The following is a 19,500-nucleotide window of genomic DNA, read 5'->3' as shown; positions in this document are numbered from 1 at the left end:
CCTGACTGATCAGTTTCAGGAATGAGCTGCTCGGACCTTGCCATGGTAGCATGTGTAGGTTCACAGAAGGACAAGATACTAGCGTCTGAGGGCCTGGTTGCTGGGGCCCTCATGTCTAATTCTTTGCTGTAGAATATCTGCCCAGAATCTATCCTGTGACAGTGTGGGGGTGGGGGTGGGAGCACTAACCCAGGAATCAGGGCAGAGATGTTCAAATTTAAATATAGATCAAGTAAATAAATAAATATAGATCAGAAAGCTCATTTTATAAACCCAGAGCCCTGGGTCCCAGTCCCACAGGTTCTGGCGTAGGTCGTGGTGTGAGGCAGGAATCCCAGAGAAAACACTTGGAAACAGATCTGGAGTGTTCTTGGCTCATAAATATTATGCTGGCTGGCTCCCCTCAGTACACTTAGGTATTGTTTCAAATTACATTTGTGCAGAATAGCCTTCCTTGGAAACCCTTTCTAAAATAGCTCCTCCATTACAGCCTATATACTAGGCTTAATATTTCTCCACAGCATGTAACAGAACTGAAATTCTGATGTGTATTTATTTTACTCAGTCGCCTTCATTAGACTGTATGTTCCATGAAGGCCATGGCTTTGCCTGTTTTGTTCACTGATGTGTCTCCAGTGACAAAAATAGTGCCTGGCACAGTCTAGTTGCTCAAAAAATATTTTTAAAGGAATGAATTACTCAACATAGAATTGGTATAGTATTCAACACAGATTGAATACTGCCACAGTCCTGTCTGGCAGATGTCCTTTTTCTCCCCCCGCCTCCCCAAAAGCAGGACTTGCCATTTGTAAACTGAACTAAATATCCTTACTATATCAAAGAAATAACTCTGGATAGAGACAAGAGAAGAGGAGCCCTACTGCTAGGAAAACTAAGAATTTGTTGCCAGTAGACCTTCTCAAAAAGAATTGATAAAGGAGACTGACAAAAAAGAAATAACAGAAGGAAACATATGAAACATATGTGACATCAGGAATGAAGAAAAAGGAAAGGAAAGGGTGACTATATCATCAAATATAATAGGCTATTCTCCTTTTGAGTTTTAAAAATTATGTTGGATGGTTGAAAGCAAACATGACAAGTTTACCTGATATGGTTCTCAATTTGTATATAAGTGTCGAATATCATTTGCTGTTAGGGAATTGTAAAGTAAGGCCATCATTATATACTACCACACCCCTGATAGGATGGCTGGAATCAAATATGACAGTGCCAAGTGCTAGAAAAGACATGAAACAGCCGGAGCATTCATACACTGCTGGTGGGAATATAAATTAGTACAGCCACTCTGGAAAAGTTGGCAGTTTTTTACAAAGTTAAACACAAGCGTAACAAATACATATGACCCCCGGGTATTTATCCCAAAGAAACAAATTCTTATGTTCACATAAAATTGGGTACACAGATGTTCATAGATTTTTATTCAAAACAGTGAAACACCGGAAACAACCCAGACATCCGTCAACAGCGAACAGATAAACAAACCCATGGTACAGCCATACAAAAGATTACTCGTCAGTAAAAAAAGTAAAACTATTTATACACCCAACAAATTGGATGGATCTTAAGGGCAATTTGCTGAGGGAAATAAAGCCTATCTCAAAGGAATCACACTGTATGATTCCATTTTAATAGCATTCTTAAAATAACAAAGTTGGAGTGATGGAGTGTGATCAGTGGTCACCATGGGTCAGGGTTGGGGGAGAGTGTAGCAGGAGGATGTTGTGTTGGTACAATGCTGCATCTTGACTGTGGTAGGGTTTACAGAAGTCTATATATGAGATAAAATTTCTTAGAACTCTATACATCAAAAAACAAAACAAAACTCATACAAATTAGTGCATGCAAAAACTATTGAAATCCAAATAAAGTCTATAGTTTACTTAACAGTATTGTACCAATGTCATTTTATTGGTTTTGATGATGTATTATGGTTATGTAAGATAATATCACTGAAGAAGCTGAGTAAGGGTATTTGGGAACTTTGTATATTTTGTAATTTCTTGTAAGTCTAAAACTACTTCAAAACAAATTTTAGAAAAATCATTTTTAAGGTGTTTTTGTAAACTACTTAATGCTACTTATAAACTTGGATAAATACATCCAAACATGTTGAATTACATATATGAATATATTCCTTTTCCTTTTGAAATACATAGACTGAAAGAGATGAATTTAGAGCCTAAGAAATGCAAGAGCGAATCATATAATGATATGAGGTGGGCACAGAACACTCCTGCATTGTATATAACATTAAAATTTAATGTATATAACATTAAAACCCTAAACACAAGGTGGGCTTGTGTTCAGAAGAGCCCACTTTAAAATTATGGAATTATTGATAATATGGTTCAAGGTATTGTGTCCCAAAATGGACATCAGGTGTACAATAAGTTTAGATTTCTGAGAGAAAACTCAAGTATACATCATTTTCATGAGGCTTCTTTCCTTCAGTATTCTCTGATATTTTGCTAAAGTTACTCCACATTAGTGGGTTCATAAACTATTCTATTTCTGTATGAATTCATGAGAAGCAATGAGGCAGAATGTATCACCGAAATCCTGCCATATTCATTGTCATGTGAAAATTTTTCTCCAGCATGCATATGCGGCAACTATTGAGGTTTTATTTCTACGATCATCAAATTGCTACTATGAATGAGCTCACTGGTGATCTGTTATGATCACTGATGAGATAGGGTTTTTATTCCCACAGAAGGCTCTCCTAGTCTCTCCATTCATAAGATTTATCTTAGTATATACTTTTCAGACATATAATTACCTAGAAATGTTTCCTGAAGCCTTTTCTGCATTGTATGTATCAGAGCTTTTTCCTACATGTTAATTTAGACATATAGTGTGAGGTAACTTATCACTGAAGGCACTAGCACATTCTCTGCATTCATTAAATTTCACTCCTATGCACATTCCATAGTTTTCCAAGGGTGAAATCTAGCAACAGTCTAATCTACACTGACGATAGTCAAGTAGAGCACACTGATGTTTAATGAGTTCACTGAACTATCATGGTTTGTACCCTGAACAAGTTCACTTGTATATAATGAGTTCAGAGTCACTGCAAAGGATTATGTACCTTGACCTATACATTTCTCGTGTGTATTAACAAGGCTTGACAAATGAAAGGTTACCCCCAATTGCTGAATCCACAGAGTCTCTCTCTTTTATGAGTTTTCTGATGTAAAACGGGTGCAGAATTTGTGTTGAAGGCTTTCTCACATTAATTGCATACATACAGTTTGTCTCCTGTGTAAATTTTCTGGTGGGTAATGAGACCAATACCAATTATGAATAGAATTTTCCAGAGTCAGTACATATAAAGGTAGTTTATCCTGTGTGAAACCCTCTGATGTTGGACAAGGCATATTTTCTTCCTGTAGGTGTGACTATATTCATTGCTTTGTTAAGATTTGTTTCCATTATGAGTTCTCTGATGTACAATGAGATTCCTCTTTGAGGAGAAGCCTTTTCCACATTCACTGCATACAAAAGGTTTCTCTCCTGTATGAGTTCGCTGATGAATGACTAGACGGCTTTTCACAGTGAAGCCTCTGCCACATTCATTGCAGGCATAAGGTTTCTCTCCAGTATGAATTTGCTGATGTAAAATGAGCTCTGTTTCCATGACAAAACCTTTTCCACATTCACTGCATATATAGGACTTCTCTCCCATATGAATTTGCTGGTGTACAATGAGATAGCGTTTCATCGTGAAGCCTTTTCCACACTCATTGCATGTAAAGGGTTTCTCTCCAGTATGAGTTCGCTGATGTACCACAAGATTGCTCTTAAAGGCAAACCCTTTTCCACATTTATTGCATATATAGGGCTTCTCTCCAGTGTGAGTTCGCTGATGTAACATCAGTCCACTATTCACGATGAAGCCTTTCCCACATTCGCTGCATCTATAAGGTTTCTCACCCGTATGCATTCGCTGATGCACAACAAGCCGACTCTTCAACGGGAAGCCTTTCCCACATTCACTGCAGATGTAGGGTTTCTCTCCAGTGTGAGTTCGTTGATGTATGATGAGCATGCTCTTCACGGTGAAGCCTTTTCCACATTCACCACATACGAAGGATTTCTCTACTGTATGATTTCTCTGATGTACAATCAGATTATTCTTCCTGGGAAAGCCTTTTCCACATTCATTGCACACATACGGCTTCTCTCCTGTATGAGTTCGCTGATGTTCAATCAGACGACTCTTCATGGTGAAACCTTTCCCACATTCATTGCATATGTAGGGTTTCTCTCCTGTATGGTTTCGTTGGTGTATGATGACATAGTGCTTTGTGGTAAAGCCTTTCCCACATTCACTGCAGATGTAGGGTTTCTCTCCGGTATGAGTTCGCTGGTGTATAGTAAGCATGCTCTTCCCAGTGAAGCCTTTTCCGCATTCACTACATACGTAGCATTTCTCTCCAGTATGATTTCGCTGATGTACAATGAGATTACGCTTCCCTGGGAAGCCTTTTCCACAGTCACTGCATATGTAAGGTTTCTCTCCAGTGTGAGTTCGCTGGTGTTCGATCAGACGGCTCTTCATGGTGAAGACTTTTCCACAATCACCACATATAAAGGATTTCTCTCTCTTGTGAATTCTCTGATGTTCATTGAGCCTGGACTTTCGGGAGAATACTTTTGCACACATACTGCATCCATAAGGTTTCTCTCCTGTATGAACTCTCTGATGGTCAGTGAGCTGAGACTTCTTAACAAAGGCTTTCCCACATTCACTGCATATGTGGGCTTTCTCTGCGTTGTGAGTTCCTTGGTGCTTAATGACTTGGGACTTACTACTGATGGATTTTGCACTTACAGGGCATTGAACTGGAGAATGAAATTCTTCATGCTTACCATGCAGAAATGATTTCCCATCTCCGTTACATTTAGTAGAGTTCTTAATTTCATAGCTTTGGCCCTGGCTGACTAAACTTAAATGTGATTTCAAAGTTTTTATATAGAACTCAAACATATCATGATTTTGCCTGAAAGAGAAATGACTTTTGCTTTGAGGAACAGGATTTCCAAATGCATTATGTTCCTGGTATTGTTCTATACCTTTCAGCATTCTTTGATTTTCCCAGTCACCCTGCAGATGATTACCAACGTTGCCAGTTTCTAGGAAAGAAGAGAACAATGAGCCCTTTTTATTATTGTTTGGAATAAAATTGTTTTAAAAATTCCTTGGTTTTTTAAAAAAATGGCACTTTAGTGGCAACCCTATGATAACAGTGTAAAAGAAACACCACGTATAAATGTTCCTTATTTCTTACACATGGTAAAAACACAGTAATATAAACAAACCAAAAGGAAAAAAGCAGTTAATGTACCAATAAGGTTAGGCAGTTGACAATCTATGTAGACGTGGCTTCTCTCTAAATAGGAAATTGAAAAACATGCAGAGGTAGTAAAATACATGCAAGTCTTTTTTTTTTTTCTTTTGGCCTCACTGTGCGGCTTGCAGGATCTTGGCTCCCTGAGTAGGGATCGAACCCAAGCCCACAGCAGTGAAAGCACGGAGTCTTAACCACTGGACCACCAGAGAATGGCCAAGCAAGTCACTGTTAGCAGCAAATGAGAGGGTATGGAGGAACAGAACTTGAAAAGACACAAGACCACAGAGGTGGAAGAGACAACTGATCCAAAATGATGAGGGTTGCATTTGTTCACTCCAAAACTATTTATTGAATGGCTCCCATGTGCAAGGCACTGTGTTGGCGTTTGGGATATATAAAATATGCCTTACTTACTTTCACTTCTCATAATTCCTGTTGGGGAAACCCAAATGAAAAAGAAGGAAAGAAAAAAAGTAGGGAGTTGGAGATTGCTAAATGTGGTTTGAAGGAGCAATGGAGATGGTGGCAAGCGGAGGAAATGAGGATATGTTGAATACTTGCATAAAGAAAAGGCAAAGTTGGGGCTTCCCTGGGGCGGTCCAGTGGTTAAGACTCCAGACTTCCAGTGCTTCCACTGCAGGGGGTGTGGATTCCATCCCTGGTAGGGGAACTAAGATCCTGCATGCCGCACAGCCAGAAAATTTTTTAAATGTTAAAAAAAAAAGAAAGAAAGAAAGAAAGAAAAAGCAAGGTTAACTGATGGGGCCAGTGCGGAGAGTGGTCTTTGAAAGTGAGGCACCCAGGATTACTCTGCTAACTGTATGGCCTGAGCCAATGGTTTGGTAAAAGCATCTCCAGTTGTGATGAGGAAGAAGATTACTGAAATCCACATGTAGGAAAAAAAAGTGTGCATTGTGGAACCTTGAGATGATATTAGATGTGTAGTACAGAAATCAAGAAGCCAAGTGGAGGTATAAGTGGAGGAAACAATGTGGAAATAATATGTGCATACTATTCAAGAAAAGAGGACTGGATGTATTGGGAGGACATGTAGAATGAAAGATGATGATGGTACAGAACCAACGTCTTAGACATTCCAACACTCAGGAGTTTGGGGATTCTTTAAGCCCACTTAGAGGATCCAAATTCTGACTATAGAAATCAGGGAAATATGCATACTGAGGTGTATAGAATAAACGTATTTGTAACCTGGCAAGTAACTGTAAAGGACTGTAAACTGAGATAATCTCTTGCGTTGTAATCCTGTTCCTAAATTTGCTTCTGTAGACCACCATCAAACTAACTTTCCAAAAACATCAAACATATTAGTGGATAACTCGTATAATCAAAACTCTAACCTTTAGTCTATCTGTGTCACGTTATCCTATGTTCCATTCATAGTGAAACAGGGCAACAATGACTGTTAGGAAATTTTGCAACTGGCCGTGTACCATGTAGTCATCTTCCGAAGCTAATGGAATATGGAAACTGTTGCCTTTTTCAGTCACTTTCTGCATTCAGTAGAGAGGTCGTATCCAAATTTTCCCCATGTCAACGTCCCTAATAAACTCTTCACTTGCCACCAGCAGCATCTACTTCAGTAACTCTACACTTGCATCTAGGTTGGCAACAGGTTGTACCAAAGGACCAACTTCCTCCTTTAAGACCAGGTTGTGTCAGCTTTACCTTCAGGTTTTTTTTTTTTTAAGAACATCTGACTGTTTCTTATTATTGCTATCCTTCTGCCACCCAGGTAAATGGTAAGACAGCCTAGAGCTATAAAAATACAAAACCTACCAACCCTCCACTATGCTACCTCAGTTACTCACATAGCAAATCCAAACAGTCATCCTGGCAAGAAAAGTGTACATCACCGTGAATATTCCATGGATTCCTGTTTCCACTCCACTCCTCCTCCTGAAGAGACCTTCTAACACTGGCTTTCATTTGCCTGACTTCAGGCCACTCTGTTGATAGTCAATCCCGTGGGCTTGCACATTTCTTATTTCATGCCTTCACTCCTAACTCGTGGCATCATCTTCCTAATTCAAAACGTAGACACACCTTGTACATATCATGCTGTCATTCCCACTCTGACTGTATTACTATAAGCTCTATTTCCTCTGTTTTTCTAAAGTAATCCCTTTACTGTTTATTTGTACAGTTACCTTCAGTGAAGACTGAACCTCACCCAAAGAGAGGTCTGGCCCTTGCCCTTGGCTATTGGGAGGTGATCTCTAGGCCCCTGGAATGTCCTCCCTGATAGGAGTGTCTTTGTTTGCCTGGTGGCTTTGGCCACCAGACATTCTAACAATGTGATTTACGACATGGGCTTTGGGCCACACCGTATCAGTTACAAGCTTTGGAGGAAATGGAGACTATAGGTATTAGCCTGACTTCTGGAGGGGTGAAAGACATATTTCCATGTGGGAAATATGTGATTGAATCCCAATGAAAACTCTGGATACCAAAGGCTGAGCCTTTGGCTGGCAATACTCTGTGTATTATCACACATCATGGCTGGGAGGACATAATGCCGACCATGAGTCTGGAAGCACCACATTTGGACCCTTCCAAGAGTCCATATGACCCAAGAATTCCACTGCTAGATATATACCAAAGAAAAATGAAAACATATGTTCACAAAAAGTTGTACATGAATGTTCATAGCAGCATAATTCAAAAAAGCCAAAAAGTGGATACCACCCAAATGTCCATCAATAGATAAATGAGTAAATAAAATGTGGTATATCCATACAATGGAATATTATTTGGCAATAAAAAGGAATGAATTACAGATACATGTTAGAACTTCTATGGAAGAATTTCAAAAACATTATGATAAATGAAAGAAGTCTTTCACAATAGACCACATAGATTATGATTCTATTTATATTAAATATCCAGAACAGGCAAATCTACAGAGATAGAAAGGAGATTAGTGCTTGCCTAGGGCTGAAGGCTTAGGACGAAACTTTTATAAAGTGATGAAAATCTTCCAAAGTTGCTGTTGATAATGGTTACATAACTCTCTTAATATACTACAAAACAATGAATTGTATGCTTTAAGTTGGCAAATTGTAGCATATGTGAATTATCTCAGTAAAGCTGTTAAAAAAACAATATAATGGGAAAAACAAATGATTTAGGGAAATGAATACAGTGCTAACACCTAAGATGAGCCAAAGGAAAATCAGAAATAGCAAATGTATGAAGGAAGTAAACTGAAGGAGACATAAGCTGCGACTTAGGCAGCACTGATGTAGATGTAAAACAGTCTTTTCTAGTTAAAACAGTCAACAGCAGAGACCTCTAAGATGAGAACTCCATAGGCAGAGAATAACATTCAAGATAATACCAGCATGGACAGGGTAAGATGTGCAATATTAAAAGAGAATCTAACATTAAAATAGGATGGTGGAAAGGGCTTTTTTGTGGAGAGAAGATGATTCCTATTCCTCATGCAGGAACTCAGAAATCTTAGGCCAGTAAAAGATCTAGAACATCTAGAACTCAAAGTATAGACAACAGTAAGGGAGATAGCAATTTGGAGTCTCAGCCAGAAAACAGATAGAGCTTAATTCATGAGACTGAAGGAAATTTTTGAGAAAATGGAAAGCAATACCTTTGAAGAACCTCAGAATGGTGTGTGGGGGGGTAGTACAGTGGAGAAACTAAGGAGCTGGCTTGATGCACAGTCATAGACTAGGTTACTGTGAGGGCGCAAAATACAAGGTGCAGTTGGATGTCAGGAAGGGAAGTCTGTCTTTCTCAGTGGGGCAGGAGAGTGCGGTAGTCAGAAAACAGTGATGAATTCAAAGATCTCTCCTTAGAGCAAGGCCTGGAATTTCATAGCCAGGGAGGTGGAAGGGATTTGTGACAGGGTTCAAAGAAGAGGGTTACAGAATCCAAGGAAGAAGAAAACGAGGCAAACAAACAAAAATCAAGATGTAAAATAAAATCAGCAAGGAACAGATCTCAGAAGAGAAAAAATGGGTATATTTACCTCTCAAGACCTAAAAGTTCTTTTATGGGGAAAGAGATACACGGAGGCACGGTATCCTCAGATGCCCTCCCAGCCTTCTCACACTGACTGACTATGATGTCTGTAGTTACCCAGCTGATCCTCACTCACCTGGACAGGTTTGACTGTGGATTTCATCTTCTATCATCCACGGTTCTTCCCCTCGTTCTAACTTGGACAGTGCATCTGGCTTGCTGACCCGATACCCTGTTCATGGGAAACGATAGAAAACTGAGACTCACTGAACTGGGCTGGGGTCTGTGGGGATGGGAGAATGTTATATTTGAGGGACCGGTTTTCACATCTGCCAAGCAGAGGCTTTTCACTCAGGAGAGACTCATGGGATATTGTGATATAATAATATATATTTGGTCTCCGCCCCCAGTTACTGGCACAGAGCTTCTAAAGCCCTTGTGGGGACTTCCCTGGTGGTCCAGTGGCTAAGACTCTGTTCTTTCACTGCAGGGGGCATGGGTTTGATCCCTGGTCAGGGAACTAAGATGGCGTGTGGCACAACCAAAAAATAAAAATAGGGACTTCCCTTGTGGCACAGTGGTTAAGAATCCACCTGCCAATGCAGGGAACACGGGTTCGAGCCCTGGTCCTGGAAGATCTCACATGCTGTGGAGCAACTAAGCCCACGTGCCACAACTACTGAGACTGCGCTCTAGAGCCCACGAGCCACAACCACTGAGCCCGCAAGCCACAACTACTGAAGCCCATGTGCCCTAGAGCCCACGTGCAGCAACTACTAAGCCCACGTGCCTAGAGCCCGTGTTCCAAAATAAGAGAAGCCACCGCAATGAGAAACCCACGCACCGCAACGAAGAGTAGCCCCCGCTTGCCGCAACTAGAGAAAAGCCCGCATGCAGCAACAAAGACCCAACACAAACAAAAATAAATAAAATTTTAAAATAAATAAATAATAAAAATAAAATAAAGCCCTTGTAAGTTCCTATGTGATGGGCTGTCAGGAACCTCTTCTGTTACATCATTTGGTTTAAGTTCCAGTTCCTGACACAAGAACTTCTAGCATCTTTGGTGTCCAGAGTGATGGGTGTCTTCTGTGTGCTAATGAAATGACTGGTGGCTGGGGATCCCTAGAGAGCTTCAGGGTGGAGGCTGGCTGCCAGAAAGACCAAGGCGTGAGTAGAAGGTTGGAAATTTCAACCCTAACTCCCTAACCCCTCCATGCGGAGGGAAGGGGCTGGAGATTGAGTTAATCACCCATGGTAAATGACTTAAGAAATCACGCTTACACAATGAAATCATCACAAAAACTCCTAAGAAACCAGGTTGGGGGAGCTTCCGGGTTGGTGATCACATCAAGGTGACACACTTGGAGCGGGCATGGAAGGCCCACACTCCTTCCCCCGCACCTCACCCTGGGCATCTCTTCCATTTGGCTATTATCCTTTATAATAAACTGGTAATGGTAAGTAAAGTGCTTTCCTGAGTTCTGTGAGCCGTTCTAGCAAATTACCAAACCTGAGGGGTGGGGAGTGGGAATGCCCAATTTAAGGTCAAGTCGGACAGAAGTGTGGGTACCCTGGGTACCCAGTACGTTCGACTAGTGTCTGAAGTGAGGGCACTCCTGCGGGACTGAGTCCGTAAGCCTGTGGGCTCTGAGGCTGACTCTGGGTGGTCAGTGTCAGAAAAGGATTGAGTTTCGGGACACCCAGCCCATACCTGGAGAGGAGAATTGGTTTTGGGGATAGAAGAACCCCACACATTTGGTGTCAGCAGTGTTGATAGTCACAACACCTCATGGCACATTGTATACACCCTTGTATCAGGAGCCAGAGGAGGCACTGAGAATCTGCCATTAGGGCACTGCAGTGACTTCCAAGTGTAAGCAGCTGAGGAAGGAAACCCCACTGACTGGAGACCCTTTGAGGGACCCAGGGGAGCCATCCTCACCCACGGACAGCAGGTTGCTATAGTTCTCCAGCATCACATCCCGGTACAGGTCCTTCTGAGGAGGGGCCAGGAGCTGCCACTCCTCCCACGTGAAGTCCACGGCCACATCCTTGAATGACAGGGTTTCCTGTAATAACAGAGTCCTGTTTAATGCGAGTGTTTTTCTTTGACTGACTCATAAGGAATATAAAGGAAGCTGTCCTGCTCATATTTCTATGATTTTGACACCAATTCCGATGTGTACATTTTTTTAAACACATCGCCAAGCAATTCTCTGACACCAGCTGTATGTCCTACAATTCAATTCTGACATGATTGACCTGAAGAAAGCATCACATGCCACAGGGTAAGAGCCCAGTTCCATGAGACCCCACCTCCACCCCACTCCAGATGCCAAATGCAAGTCTAGGTTGCCACCTGTGCTCCTGACTAACCAGCTATAGATTGGAGGTTCCAGTGAGCCCCTCCTTGGGTTTGATTAATTTGCTGGAGCAGCCCAGAGAGCTTGGGAAAATAGTTTACTTACTGCTCACCAGTTTATTATAAAAGCATATGATAAAGGATACAGATTTCATCCAGATGCAAGAGCTGTTCAAGGCAAGGTATGTGGAAAGGAGTTTGGAGCTTCCGTGCCCTCTCCTGGTGCCCCTCCAGCACCTCCATGTGTTCACCAGCCCAGAAGCTCTCTAAACCCCATACCTTTGGGATTTTTATGGAGGCTTCATTACGTAGGAGTGATTGATCATTAACTCTATTTCTAGCCCCTCCCTCTTCTGTGGATAATGGGGAATGGAATAGAAGTTTCCAAGCTTCTGATCATGGCTTGGTCTTTCTGGTAACCAGGTCCCATTCAGGAGCCCTTCAAGTGTTGCCTCATTAGAAAGAAAGGCACTCCTATCACCCAGGAAATTCCAAGGGATTTAGGAACTCTGTATCAGAAACCAGGATCAAAGACCAAATTTTACAACAAAATATGCTCTTAGTACTCTTTTTAAAAAAATTTTATTGAAATATAGTTGGTTTACAATGTCGTGTTAATTTCTGCTGTACAGCAAAGTGATTCAGTTATATATATATACTTTTGCATATTCTTTTCCATTATGGTTTATCACAGGATACTGAATATAGTTCCCTGTGCTACACAGTAGGACCTTGTTGTTTATCCATTCTAAATAGAATAGTTTGCATCTGCTAATCCCACACTCCTACTCCATCCCTCCATCACCCCCAGTCCCCCTTTGGAAACCATAAGTCTGTTCTCTATGCCTGTGACTCTGTTTCTGTTTTGTAGAGAAGTTCACTTGTGTTATATTTTAGATTCCACATATAAGTGAAGTTGTATGGGAGCTCGTAGTACTCTTATTATTTAGGAAATTACAAGGATTTTAGGGGCTCTGTGCTAGGAATTGGGGTCAAAGACCAGAAGATTCTCAGAGCACCCCTATTTATAAGGTTTTTAGGAGCTCTATGTCAGGAACTAGGGGCAGAGACCAATGTGTATATTTCTTATTATTTCACAAAAGGCTAACATCATATTAGATACACTGAAAATATAACGAGTGAACTGGAAAATGCATTTAAAAAATAACTAAAGATGAAGCAGACACAGAAAGAGATAGAAAATATAAAGGAGAGTTTACTAAATATGGAGAATACAGTGAGGTCTAACATAGGCCTCTACATAGTTTTTGAAAGAGATTATAGAGAAACAGAGAAGTGATATGAAGATCTCAGGAATTAAGAAAATTTTAGAACTGATTAAACATCCTGTAACTCAGACTTAGCCAGCCAGCAAAGCCAAGCAGGAAATCTGCTTCTAGATGAGTGAGACTGAAACTATAGACCATCACTTGCAAAAGTCAGATTCGGAAACCAACCAGAAAGAAAAGACTTGGGCTTCCCTGGTGGCACAGTGGTGAAGAATCCGCCTGCTAATGCAGGGGACACTGGTTCAAACCCTGGTCCAGGAAGATCCCACATGCTGTGGAGCAACTAAGCCCGTGTGCCACAACTACTGAGCCTGAGCTCTAGAGCCCTCGAGCCACAACTACTGAGCCCACGTGCTACACCTACTGAAGCCTGCACGCCTAGAGCCCGTGCTCCACAACAAGAGAAGCCACTGCAATGAGAAGCCCGCGTACCGCAACGAAGAGTAGCCCCCACTCGCTGCAACTAGAGAAAGCCCACGTTTAGCAACAAAGACCCGATGCAGCCAAAAATAAATAAATTTAATAAATTTTAAAAAAGAAGTGATGAGGAAATGATTAAAAAAAAGAAAGAAAGAAAAAAGAAAAGACTCATTACCATCAAAAGAAAGACAAAATTGATGAAATGAAAACAACAGAAGCCAGAAAAATGTTGTGATGAATATATATTTGGCCTTTGCCCCTGGTTCCTGGAACACAGTTCCAAAAAACCGTGGGCTCTCTAGGGTGATAAGAGTATCTTTTGTGTGCTCATGAGATGACTGGTGCCTGGTCCCCAGAAAGACCCCTAACCTCCAGGGAGGGAACTGGCATTGAGGGTTGAGTTTAGTCCCCAATAGCCAGTGATTTAATCAATTTGTGCCTACATCAGAAAACCACCATAAAAACCCCTAAAACATCAGGTTCAGAGAGCTTCCGGGTTGGTGAACACATAGAGGTGCTGGCGGGGTGGTGCTCCCAGGGAGGAACTTCCACGCCCCTTCCCCCATACCTCGCACTATGCATCTCTTCCATCTGGCTATTCCTGAGTTGTAGCCTTTAGAATAAGCCAGTGAATGTACGTAAAGAGCTTTCCTGAGTTCTGTGAGTCATTCTAGTGAATTACCAAACCTGAGCAGGGGGTTGTGGGTACCCCCGGATTTAGAGCTTGTCATCAGAAGCTTAGGTAACAGTCTGGGACTCTTGACAGGCACCTAAAGTGGGGGCAGTCTTGTGGGACTGAGCTATTACCTTGTGGGATCTGACGCTAACTCCAGGTAGTTAGCGACAGGATTGAGTTGAATTGTAGGACACCCAGTTGGTGTCTGGAGAGTCGCAGAATCAGGTGTGAGGAACATACCCCTGCATCTGGTGTTAGAAGTGCTCTGGATAACAACAGTTCAGCAGTGTGGAATGTCTTCAATGTCCTGATCCTGTGGCCATGCAGCCTAGGCCCAAATGTCACCAGGGAATGAAATGAGACCTGCTTGTCAACTGAGCTGCCAGATGAGGGGAAATCTGATGAGATCATCTATCCCTGTGTTCTTGCAGAGATTACATCATAGAGAAGAGAGTTACCTGGTTAAGCAAATTCTTTTCTTTTTCTTTTTTAAAAGAGGTGGAAAATTCTTAACACTGCTGATCTTACCACCTTCTGAATTTTTTCACGTGAGATGTAGATCCATTTGGAAAAGCGAAAACTTAGGTTCCTACCTAATTTCACACTCAAAAATAGTTTTTCTCCTGTTTAGAGTCCTAGCCATAAAACAAAAGAATCTGTGAAAGGAATAGAGACACATATGAATTATGTTCATGTCACAAACCAAAAACCATAAAAGAAAATAAGTAGCAAACTTTATAAGAGGAAAAATTAAAATGTCCGCATTGAAAAAGTTACCATGGATAAAGCTGAAAGAAAAGTGACAAGCTGGGAAAATAATTTTTATAAACAAAAGAAAGAATCAATATGTAGTGGATAGGCATGACTCCTATTAATCAGTAAGAAAAAAAGTCATTTTGTTAATGTAAAAGTGATAAGGACAGGCATATAACAAGAGAAGAAGAATCCAACTGGCCAATAAATATACAAGATGGATTTCAACCTTACCTATGATGAGGTAAATGCAAAATAAGGTAAAAGAATAAACATTGGACCATTCAGATTGATGAAATTATACAATTTGATAATGTCCTATTATGAAGTACTGGCAAAGATTTAAGGCATGGATGATCTCACACATCACTTACTATGTAGCAGGCATGAAAAGGAGCAGGACCCTATGGGGCCTCCCTAGGACGGATAGACACACACACACACACCACACACCACCATGTCCTCAGCCTGCCTTTTGTCTGCAGAAAAACTTTAAAGAATAAATTTAATCAGAGAAGTGAGAAAATGCAGACACAAAGGAAAACAGTCCAACAAGACCAAATAATAATAGTTTAGTCATTAAACAAAGTCAAGGACATTTAGTTCCTCTTCCAGGGCTACAGATAATATTCTGAGCCATATCCTTTGAGCTGTTTTGTAGATACTGAAACCCTCACCAGTTGGAAGAAGTTAACTACATGATGACCAGACTGTAGCCATCACGTAAGCTGCCAAAATTCCAAGAACTGGCTTCAAGGAAACGGGAACAAACCAACCGTGGAACTAAAGATTAACTGTACTCAACACAATCAAGATGACGCTGATCAGACCATGGCATGACCAATTTCAAGATGACAGCCAGAGCTGACTATGCTGTTTCTGCATGTAGCCCCCTCCCTCTGCCTATACAGCCCTGAAACTCCCCTTTAAAAGCTCTGGCCCACTGACTGGCAGTGGGGAGTTGGCCCCTGGACACGAGTCCACCCTCTTACCCAGTTGCCAGCCTCTGGAACAAAACAAACTTTCCTTTGCACCAACCTTGCCTCTAGAGTTATTGGCTTTCAAGCAGTGAGCAGCCAGACCCGACTTTTGGTAACAGACACTCATCTAAATGCTTTACATAGTTTGACTCATTTCTTTGAGTACCATTATAGACAAATGGAATTTTATACAGCTAATATTCACAAAACAATTGCAGTCATTATTCTATTAGATGCTTAAATTATACTATCTCAGGCCAAAGGGATGTTCTTTAGAGTATAATTCCACTGATGCACAAAACATAACAGACGTATTTATGTACACAGATATGTACATGAACCCACATGCATTTACAAATAGGCACACATCTACAGGTGCACACACAGAGTCAGTAACAGTTACACATTATGTTCCAACACTAGTCATTTACTAAGAATCATATAAACACTATGTTCTTGATCCTACTTTGCCATGGCGTTGGAGTTTATCTTCAAATTTTATTTCTCTCTAGATACTGAACTGATTTTTTTTTTTACAGGCCTCTACAAATCCATTAAGGAATAAAGGAGAGAATAAAACAAGACATGAGTCACCTGGGCCTGGATCATATTCTTCTGTTCTCTGAAAATAGCTGGCAACGCAGAGGCTCTGTCTTTGTCTCTTCTGGATATACCAAAATTTCTAGTTAGATATAACAGTCGCCAAAGTATCCCCAGAAATAACAATATCTAGGTCCTGGAAACTCCTCTTTCTTCATTCATATCTTGTCTCTTGTTAGCACCTGTGGGTTGAAAAGCAAAATTACTTCTGGAATTGTATTCCTTCTTCCTGTGCGCTCACCTTAACACGTGGTCCCCAGTATTTCTGTCTCTTCATTTGATTCCCCAGAGAATTTCACACCTTGGGCCAATGAAACCTAACTCCCTGAATATATGGAAGTAGCATGAATTTGAAAGGGAAAGTGGCAAAGGAGAATCAGCACAGTACTATATTCCAGTGGCAGGTAATTTTCAGACAATTATAGAAATGAGGCCATTTGGGCAGTGAGAAACTGTAAATTCTTCCTTTAAACTTTGAGGCCCTCAAGCCTCTTTAAAACTCTTCATATCCCCTGTTTACATACACATTTTAATATGAGGGACAATGAACACATCAAAAAAAGAAGAGAGAGAAAAGGAATATGAGCCATAAGTACAAATTTAAAAAACAATTCAAAAATATAAATACTGGGACAGGAGCAGCCTTTAAATGTTCACATATAGAACCTGAAATGAAATATGCAGTCAACCTGCAGGAGGAATGATAAAAACAAAACTTAAATTGAAATATGCTGAATTGTTTTTCCCCCAAACTTTCATTTCTTTGGGTTCAAAAGGAAGGGGTGCTGTAGGGAGCCAAAAGGGATTAGAAAATTTGTGGTGGGGCAGGGACTTGGACCTGAAGCTTTCAGGGAATGTTAACGTTCACCAAGTCTGTCCCAGCAGCCAAAGTCGGGCTCAACCCACGCACCCACCAGGGCTCCTGAGCCTCCGAGCCTTCTGCTATCACACATCCCTGCACGAAAGACAGTGCCCATTACCCCACCGGATTAATACCAAACCAGGTCAGATACACACGTACACTGACCTCCCTTAACGGTTCCTCGACCTTTGAGCCCCAAATTATCCGAGAACCCAAACAGGTCTCCGCATTCATTGACGAACCCCACGCCGCCAGTTGTCAATCACCCCCGAAGACCTTAAACCCTGACCTCAGGACTCTCGGTAGTTGATCTGTTCAGACCTTTAATCGCTGACCACCAGAGCCCCCCATGATTGACCCCAAAGACACCCCGATCATAGACATTGTACTGACTCCTCTATGCTCACTGCAAAAACAAAACCAAACCACCATCCGCCCTTGCGCTACCTTCCCAGACTCAAAGGAGCCACAGCCCACCTAAAGGCCGACAGACCGCCCCCATCCCCGCCTTTTCTACAGCCAGACCCACATACCCACCTGGTTCTCTCCTGAACCTGCAGCGACCTCTTCAGGGCCTAACTTTATCCCCCAAACTCCTTTTACTTCTGGTCCCCTCGCCCAGCCCCCTCTCCCGAGACCAACCGACAACGGTCAGGGGCATTTCTACCGCGTTTCTATGGTGAACGGACTGGGGGCTTCCGGCTTTTCCTTATGAGGTAATACGTCCGCGCCGCCACCACCGACTCGGCGCCGTGGGGTCGCCATCTTTGCACACCTGACGTACAGAAGGCGTGACGGCTGCTGAGAGACCACGGCTGAAAACTCTCCTGTTTCCTGGTACCTCAAAGGAAAATGGGGAGATTTTAAGAGGCTCGAGCTCATACAAAGCAAACATGACGTGGCGGTAAATTCGTTTGAGTGGACAGGGCCCGCTTGTGGACGGTGAACGGCGCAAATTTTTCAAAGGCCGGAGCCCATGAAGACCGAAAGGGCGCAGGAGTACATTCTGAGCGGCTGTTAGGCTGACGTCTCGGCTCCGTGGGAAATTAAAATTGCTTCTGGACACCTCGATAACTGGTTTAATTGCGAAAGGATTTAGAGGCCGTATGAAAACTTAAGCGTGCTTGGACAAAAAAAAAAAAAAAAAAAAACAAAACAACCTGGCGGCGCGCTGTAGCCGTTTCGGGTTTGCGCCGTTGGGCAGGAGCACCGTGGACGCGGCCATCTTAGAGGAGATTCGGTGTCCGTACTGCGGGGCAAATGCAGTCTGTGGAGCTCGGCGTGGAACTGGCAGATGGAAGTGTTTGGGGAAGACCAAGGTTTGGAAAAGTGACAGTACGGGGGATGCAGCGATCACAAAGTGAACGGAAACGGTGGACGGTGTGATCCTCTTCCCAACCGTGCTCCTCACCCAGCCCATCCTGGGCAGCAATGGACCGCCTTCTGTCACTACAGATTAGTCTGCGTTGTTTTCATAAAATTAGTAGTGTCTGTGCTGGCTTCTTTCACATAGCACGACTGTTTTGAAATTCATCATTTTTAAAAACTATATTTATTTATTTGGTTGCGGCTCACAGGCTCCTTAGTTGTGGCATGCAAACTCTTAGTTGTGACATGCATGTGGGATCTAGTTCCCTGACCAGGGATGGAACCCAGGCCCCTTGTATTGGGAGGGCGGCGTCTTATCCACTGTGCCACCAGGGAAGTCCTGAAATTCATTATTATTATTATTATTATTTATTTATTTATTTGCGGTACGCGGGCCTCTCACTGCTGTGGCCTCTCCCGTTGCGGAGCACAGCCTCTGGACGCGCAGGCTCAGCGGCCACGGCTCACGGGCCCAGCGGCTCCGCGGCATGTGGGATCTTCCCGGACCGGGGCACGAACCCGTGTCCCCTGCATCGGCAGGCGGACTCTCAACCACTGCACCACCAGGGAAGCCCACATCATTTTTAAAGTATCAATAGTTCCTTTTTTGTTGCTTTAGTATTCATTGTTGGATATTCCAAAATTTAATCATTCACCAGTTGGTGGACCTTTGCATTGTTTCCAGTTTTTTGGATACTGCCAGTGGAACTTCTATGAACATTTGTGTGCAAAAGATAAAATGACCTCAAAGAACTGGTTTTCCCACAGTCCTATGCATCTTCATCAGGTCACCAAGAAGTCTTTGCC

The 19,500-nt window shown here is 42.2% G+C and overlaps 2 protein-coding genes across 5 annotated transcripts in view; both read right to left on the bottom strand.

Moving 5' to 3' along the window:
* Positions 1-19,500, bottom strand: part of LOC309795446 (zinc finger protein 350-like) — a 142,132-nt gene that overhangs the window by 94,461 nt on the left and 28,171 nt on the right. The gene's annotated exons all lie outside the window — the stretch shown is intronic.
* Positions 1,433-18,069, bottom strand: LOC309795449 (uncharacterized protein). Of its 2 annotated transcripts, XM_082607814.1 has the most exons (6): positions 17,863-18,069; positions 17,092-17,152; positions 16,458-16,645; positions 11,326-11,452; positions 9,517-9,612; positions 1,433-5,163 (listed from the first exon to the last, which is right to left on the bottom strand). In XM_082607814.1, exons 3-6 carry the CDS (start codon positions 16,470-16,472, stop codon positions 3,443-3,445), a joined length of 1,959 nt encoding a protein of 652 aa, XP_082463940.1. In that variant the 5' UTR covers positions 16,473-16,645; positions 17,092-17,152; positions 17,863-18,069; the 3' UTR covers positions 1,433-3,442. The 2 variants fall into 2 exon arrangements, with proteins under 2 accessions (XP_082463940.1, XP_082463941.1); XM_082607815.1 differs by lacking the exon at positions 17,092-17,152.

The sequence above is a fragment of the Mesoplodon mirus genome (genome assembly GCF_964341445.2).
Source record: "Mesoplodon mirus genome assembly, chromosome: 19".
In the NCBI taxonomy this organism is placed as follows: Eukaryota; Metazoa; Chordata; class Mammalia; order Artiodactyla; family Ziphiidae; genus Mesoplodon; species Mesoplodon mirus.
Note: the sequence above shows the minus strand (reverse complement) of the source record. Positions and strands in the feature narration are given on the sequence as shown.